The sequence below is a fragment of the Fusarium phalaenopsidis genome (genome assembly GCF_050370095.1).
Source record: "Fusarium phalaenopsidis strain FUZ10S chromosome Unknown contig_32288, whole genome shotgun sequence".
NCBI classification, from domain to species: Eukaryota; Fungi; Ascomycota; class Sordariomycetes; order Hypocreales; family Nectriaceae; genus Fusarium; species Fusarium phalaenopsidis.
In genome coordinates, this window is record NW_028145412.1 from 1561481 (window position 1) to 1568561 (window position 7081).

General features: G+C 50.4%; 1 protein-coding gene and 1 non-coding gene across 2 annotated transcripts; both read left to right on the top strand.

Moving 5' to 3' along the window:
• Positions 1-1287: 1287 nt before the first annotated feature.
• LRP88_04093 (ATP-binding protein) lies at positions 1288-4544 on the top strand (the record flags this gene model as incomplete). Its single annotated transcript, XM_083240679.1, has 8 exons — positions 1288-1441; positions 1497-1708; positions 1760-3037; positions 3100-3400; positions 3460-3687; positions 3736-3939; positions 3995-4279; positions 4330-4544. The coding sequence occupies 8 exons, from the start codon at positions 1288-1290 to the stop codon at positions 4542-4544; spliced, it is 2877 nt and encodes a 958-aa protein (XP_083103969.1).
• Positions 4545-6965: 2421 nt separating this feature from the next.
• LRP88_04094 lies at positions 6966-7081 on the top strand. Its single transcript, XR_014475169.1, has one exon. It is a non-coding gene; the product is annotated as a 5S ribosomal RNA (ribosomal RNA).

Consider the following 7081-nt stretch of genomic DNA (forward strand, 5'->3'; position numbering starts at 1 on the left):
TGGGGCAGTACTGTCACAGACTGCCAAAGGGTTGTTATTAATACTACATGTAGACAGCTGTATTTGGCGCCTGAGCAGGCTGGGTGCCCAACATCCCTCGTACCGCAAGTACAACGCCTCGAAATAACGACAGGTCAATCCCGCAGATGTTGCTAAGACAATTCCGTACCCTTAATGTACTAAATACATCTTTAAACGTCTGTGATTTCTCCTTTATCAGTTCAAAAAACCTCCAAGGTCCCAGAATGTTACTGGAGACATCCCATCATACTCGTCACCTCGGCCGCGTTCCGCCACTTACTCAGGAGACGATGACTAGAAACTTAGCTCCCTCTGTCAGATCTCTCCGATTATGATCATGCGTCTGTGTTTATGGCCACCATGTGAAACCTGTTGCAGGAGATTTGCAACCAACGTGTTTCGTTGGTACACTCTTTGCAGTGAGAATGGGCAGGAGGCGAATGCCAATGTACCGCGTCCCCCTGGGATCGAGATGTTGTAATTAGTCATGCGTTTGTCAGACGCTGACTTAACATCCAGTCCTTATGTAGGAGTTGCACATTGCACCTTGGCAACTTTGGTTGGTCTACAAGAGCCCAACACATCCCCGTGGAAGATGAGCGGTAGCACAACAGAGGCAGGCAAGAGATTCTACCACCAATAGGCTTTCTACCCCTTTCTACCCGTCAGTCATTCCTCGCTGTCGGCTTACTGGCTTGTTTTCAGCTCGCCAAAAACTGCGAAATGCATAACTGCGTTATCAGCACATGATATCCAGCCGCCAATCCCATTTGTTTCTCGCGAAATCATGCCATCTTTACATCAGGCCTGACGCAGATGATTTCCCTTTCAAGAACGGCACCAAAATGTGGATTGGGGGACATTGATGCCTTACTATCCGGGCGTGATGATGGGCTCTAGCTAACGATAGAGAGGCTCCAGTTCCGGGAGTTCATGCTCTCTATGACGTACATAATATCCTTCCCTCTCATGCTTCCCGGTTATTTCGTTCCTTGACACCAGTAGGCCTATACGCTCCAGGCAATAGGAGAAGGCTCTTACAAAGGGAGGTTGTAAATTTAACAAGCCCCGCAGCGTTGCCGCTCTCCTTCATTATAAAGCCTCACTGGACTCCCTAGCGAGGCTCTCCGTCTGGCTGCCGCCTTCAGCCATCCTTGTTACTCCCCAGTCCTCATCACGCACTACCTGCGACAGCCACCCATGAGTTCATGTCCCTTACCATCCGCAACGGCTACTGATCACGAATCAAAGAAAGTGGTCGCTGAAATGCCCGTCCTGTTGAGCGGAGAACTCGACGCTTCTGAGATAGTTACGGCATCTATTGAAGCGGACCACGCTGGCCCCGAACATCCCAACAGCAAGAATCCTCCGAAACCAGACACAGGACCGAAGCCGGAGAAGTTAGAGGAATCGGATCTGGGTATGTTGAGATCCGGATCGTCCGAGGGAATAGAGCTCATCTCACATTCCTGAAGCTAGCCTAGTGCGAACGAGCGTATCCGCGGCCAGGATCGCCGTGGAAAAAAATGATATTGTTCTTTCGGCCGGAACAGAGGACACGGAGGCCCCGGCAATGGAAGAACCTCTCGCCAAAACCCCACCGACTCCGAGGAAAGAGTATATCATTGTGAAGCACTACAATGGAAAAGAGTTCCTGGTACCATGGGCCCTCTGTCAGACATGGAAGGTGGGTTATTCGCCACCCTTGTGTCTATGCATGTCTGCTAACCTGTTCCAGGGCGTCGAGAGCTTCATCAAGTTCTCCTACGGGGACAAGGAACAGGCTAGAACAGAAATCGATGAGGGCAAGTACGAGATTTGTACCACGGACGGTACCAACGTCTTCCACGATCACTGGGATATGCTGGTCGAGCCAAAGTGGAAAGTCATCGTCCGGCTTGAGTCGCAGACAGACTCACCCAGTTCTTCATCTTCTGATGCTTCTTCTGAAGCTTCCTCTGATTCTGATAACGATTCTGATAACGATTCTGATGCCCGCCAAGATGAACTCGAGGACAAGGACCTCAAGATCCAGACCGTGTACACAACGAAAGTCGATTACACGATCACATACTTCGAGAAAGACCGGTTTAGGGACCGGCGCGTCTTCCTGTACAGGAGATCCACTGACAAACCCATGGTACTGGAAAGATTGGGTGACAAGCCCCTGGAGCTTCCCGTGCTCGAGGAGGAAACATCCGTGACGATCCGAGCAGGCAGGGATGCGGGCAGTAGAGAGCGCAACTCAAGACGCACACCGAAGTTACAGCCTGGTGACGTCGTCAACGAAACGAGACTACACATTCACTCACCGTTTCTACTCAACGCTCTGCAGTCGATCATCAAATATTCTTCTCAAGCCCCGTCCGGTGATGCCACTGATGAGCTCAAGGGCGGCGTGTTTCCGGCTCCCTATGCGGACTTATTCTACCACAAACAAGAGCTAGCCGACTACAAAAAACAGGCCACTGGACCTCGAGCGAGGCACACGCCAGAGTACAACGCGGAATGCGACCGCCACATTGACTTTTTGCTCAAGTACCTCGACCAGGAGCCTAGGGTTCAGGTCAAGTCATTGGAAGACAAATGGGCCAAGAAAGTACCCACAACGACATTCGCAGGATTTTGGCTCTTGGTGAAACCAGGGTCTGATGTCTATGTGAGAGAAGATGGGCAGCTAAACGCCTACGTAGTTGACTCGGTCTCTGGCGGTGTCAACTACATGCCTCGGGGAGAGCGGCCGATCAACGCTCAGACGTACCACGTCAAGGTGTGGAATCTGAAATATGACGGACAAGTCATCACACGCATGTCCAAAAAGATTTCCGTACCCGTGTTTGATAATGAGAGAGAGATAGTATCACTGCCGATAGCCCCAACCAGGTTTCATGACAAGATGGACGGCGGAGCACGGCGAAGGGAGCTTATTGAACGCGGGAAGAAGCTGTTCACGTTTTCCAAAGGGCCAACATTCTTGGAGTACACGGGCTTGGGACTGAAGCCAGGTTGGAAGAAGGTGGGCCGCTACTCCGACACAGTGATGGAGCCACCTGTTCGTTGTGCTAACTGCCTTCTCAGTACAATCGAGCGCGAGTCATCGTTGAGCATGAGTCTTGCCCGTGGGACCGAGATGAGTTCGAGTCACTAGAGGAATGGGACCTAGGCCAGGATGAGGGTGACATTGGCGCAAGTGCCAGAGCACCACGCTGCGAATGCAGCCAGTGCCAGGATCTTGACACGGTCAAGGAGGAGTACCCATCTGCAACGTTCAGTGACTACGACGACATTGATCCAAACGAGACCAGCGAGCTTTCAGACCACCAGTACATGCTGTGCATGTCTCACATGTTCGGATTTATGCTCAAGGATCGTTCCTATGGTAGCTTAGCCCAACATTTGGCCAATGGACACGATAGTACTAACATCCATTTGATTCAGATCTCCTCGACGTTAGTGGCCTAGTCAACGTCAAGATCACGGAAAACGCAATGGATCATCTTGTCCTGCGCCCGGAAGAAAACAAGGACACTATCAAGGCTATTGTCAAGACCTACGTGGATAGTGCTCAGGCCGAGCTCTTCAGCGCCGACTTCATCCACGGAAAAGGCGAAGGGCAGATCTTCCTCCTGCACGGGCCGCCTGGAACTGGGAAGACACTCACAGCCGGTATGGAGAGTGATGAACCCTTCAAAGAGGATACTGACATTGCCTTAGAGTCTGTTGCGGAATACGTGAAAAGGCCACTGCTGAGCATCACCGCTGCCGATCTTGGTCACGAGCCTACCGAGCTTGAGAAGAATCTTCTCCAGTTTTTCAAAAATGCCAGTACCTGGGACGCGATTGTGTTGCTCGACGAAGCAGATGTTTATCTCGAGCAGCGTTCAGTCAATGATCTCAGACGCAACAGTATCGTTTCAAGTAGGATCACTCGCTCAGGATACAAAGAGGTTGCTAATGGCATCCATTGTTGCAGTCTTCCTACGCGCCCTGGACTACTTTCAAGGCATCTTGTTTCTGACGACGAACCGCGTGGGCCACTTTGATGAAGCCTTCATGTCCCGCATCCACGTGTCAATTGGATATGAGCGTCTTGATGACAAAGCCCGAGAGACGATATGGGATAACCTCTTCCGCAAGCTCAAGGAGGACCATAAGAACGGCGGGCTCGAGATCCGCTATGAGTACGACGCGAAGCAGTACGTCAAGAAAAACCCGGAGCTGAAGGAGCTACGTTGGAATGGCCGCGAAATCCGAAATGGTATGGTTAATCCTATTTGCATTTGCTCAAGGCTCACACACAAATCGCAGCTTTCCAAACAGCCGTTGCTCTGGCCATTTTTGAGGCCAGGGCGATTCAAGAAAAAGGGTCTTGTAGTGAAGAAGATGCTATCCCCGAGGTCAAGGAAAAGCATCTTAGCCAAGTAGTAAGCATGTCAGCGGCGTTCAAGACGTACATGACGGATACACATGGAGGAATAAGTGATGAGGACATTGCATTCAAGCTTAAAAACCGAAAGAATTAGGCGGTAGTTTGTCTTTCTTGCTGTAGTAACCAGTTGAGGCACAAGTAATTCATCCAGGGCTCGAATTGTTTCATTTAAATTCTATATTTTCTTTGGACACCGTACATCTAGAAGTTCACGATGAGTCTTGGCCGGTGTTCTCACCAGCCTGAAGAACGTTTAAATTAACTCATGGCTAGATAGAAAAGTTTGCGCGGACCATTGCTTGACACATGGAGTGATCATTCCGTGACCCCACTTGAGTCGTGGGTTTTGTTTTGAGTCCCCCGCCCGAAACAAACTCTGAATCGTGAAAATGCGGGGTTTCGATTGCGTGAGCCAAAGCTGGATTATGTTCTTTAGTAGTGCGTATATAGAGAGGAACAGACTGTAGGAAGAGAGGGAAATGAAGCTATTCTCCCTCTTTAACTTGCTTTAGGGCAGGCAACAAGCTGTCTTCTCTGAAACTTCAGGGTAGCTAGAGGGAGGTGTCACAAAAGTGACTCACTTTGGCTTGGGCACCAAAAGTGTAACAAGCTAGTGACATCATGTGCCGTCTCGTCCATTCACATGTGTTTACGTAGTCGCGTGGTCCACTGTGATTGCGACTGTTCCCCGCCAAACACAGCAAAATAATCCCTGTCCGGCCATCATCACCGCTGGCTTCAAACAAAGAGGCGACGGGTACGTACGCGCAAACAATGCTGTTGAGGTTGCTGGTCTCTTTGTGCCTCTGGAAACATCTGTAGCGTCCCAGGAAATAGGGGTCGAAGAAGCACAGGGTTATCTGTTGTTCAGCAACAACAGTTCTCTTTTTCTCGCGCAACACACCTCCTTGTTCGGCATTGAAACAGGACAGGCAGCAATTGCGAAACAAGGCCCGGTCATTGGTCAGTCACCTTAAACGCGGTGAGTTGTCTGTCGCAAACTGCCTGGTGAATATTTTCTCTCTCGACATCAGACCGCCACCTTGACAGCTCGTGCGTACCTATCAAACAAGCGCGACGTGCACTGCACACAGACCGCAAGCTTACCGATATTAGACGCCATCGCAAGGTCATGAGCTGCTCATTTCCATATTACCGCCCTTCGCTTAGGCGCAACGCCCACGCGGCTTTTGCTCAGCTCTCGCCAGCCCAACGGACAACGCGAGAGCAGAGCCAGCTCACGCTCTGCCAGGCGACCCTGGAGCAGACACTCTACGTTGTTAATCCTGAGAGCCGCTTGGGAACACAAATACAAGACACCATCGACGAGATACGGCGTCGCCTGCTGGTGATGTTGCCGGGTGAAGAGGCCGCGCCCAAGCCCACAGTCGAGGTCGACGACTCAGAACCTCCCTCTTCACCCAGCAGCAGTGTTTATACGGATGCAGCCGAATTGGCATCCGACGTAGGAAGCGAACAGACAGCACCTTCCTCAAGAAATACCACAAGCATCGGCCTTGAAAGCCCGTTCGCACGTCTCCAAGTGAACAAGAAGCGTGATCGGAACGACGACGAGCGGTTAGAGTCCCCAACAAAGCGCCGAAAGAAATTTCAAATACCCAAAGATAAAGAAATCATTGTCATCGACTAGTTATGATCGACCTGAGCCGACATCGTTTGGATCTGGCAGAGTTTAGAGGCATTGTGGTCCGATGAGGACTAGAAAGACGGATGCGGAGGAAAAGCCAGCCACGTGCTGTTTACGCTGGCTGAACTTGGGAAGCACTTCTTAATGTATCTATTTATCACGAGGCATGTACAAAAAGCGGGCAAAGACTGTCTATGGTACCCAGTCGGGGGATGATATCCTGGGGTATGTGGGTTAAGGAACGCGACACGGTGGCTTTCTGGATTGCGATGACAAGGAATGATATACCTTCAGCGAGTTTTTAATTCACCTTGATTGTCATATAACATTTAGGCATTGTTCTTTTAGCTTTGCGCCTTCACTTTCGTCGAGGTTGTCGGGTGTTGTCATTCACTCCGCACCCCATCGGCCTTTGAAGCAAACCTCGCTTCAGCTGAATGCTTAGGCGTTATCTTTGCCGTAAAAGAAATGAAATTTGTGTGAAAGGCCTTTGGAGAAATGGAAAGCCCAACAGAGCGCTTCTTTCATGCTTGCATGTCCCATACAAGGACTCAACATTATGTCTGTACTATCCACGCAGCTCTCAAGTCTTCCGACTAGTTATGGACAATGTATTACTTGACTGGCAATCAGAGACTCAGTAAATGTCACTTCGTGGAGTGATTCCGTCCTTGAACAGCTCCGGCCTGACAAGAGACGCTTGAAGGTTCCTGTCTGTAGGACTCTTGACATCTTGGGAGGGACCCTGTCTGTTCACTGACACAACACCACATATCATATATAGATATATGCTTCCAGAGATCTCGAATGACAGCGAATTGTACCTGCCCTCACTGGTATAGACCTTGGACTCGCCTCGGCTGTCACATACGACCATACCTACTGTAGACCACGGGATCCCGTCCGCTCTCCCATAGTTAAGCCAGTAAGGGGCGGATTAGTAGTTGGGTCGGTGACGACCAGCGAATCCCCGCTGTTGTATG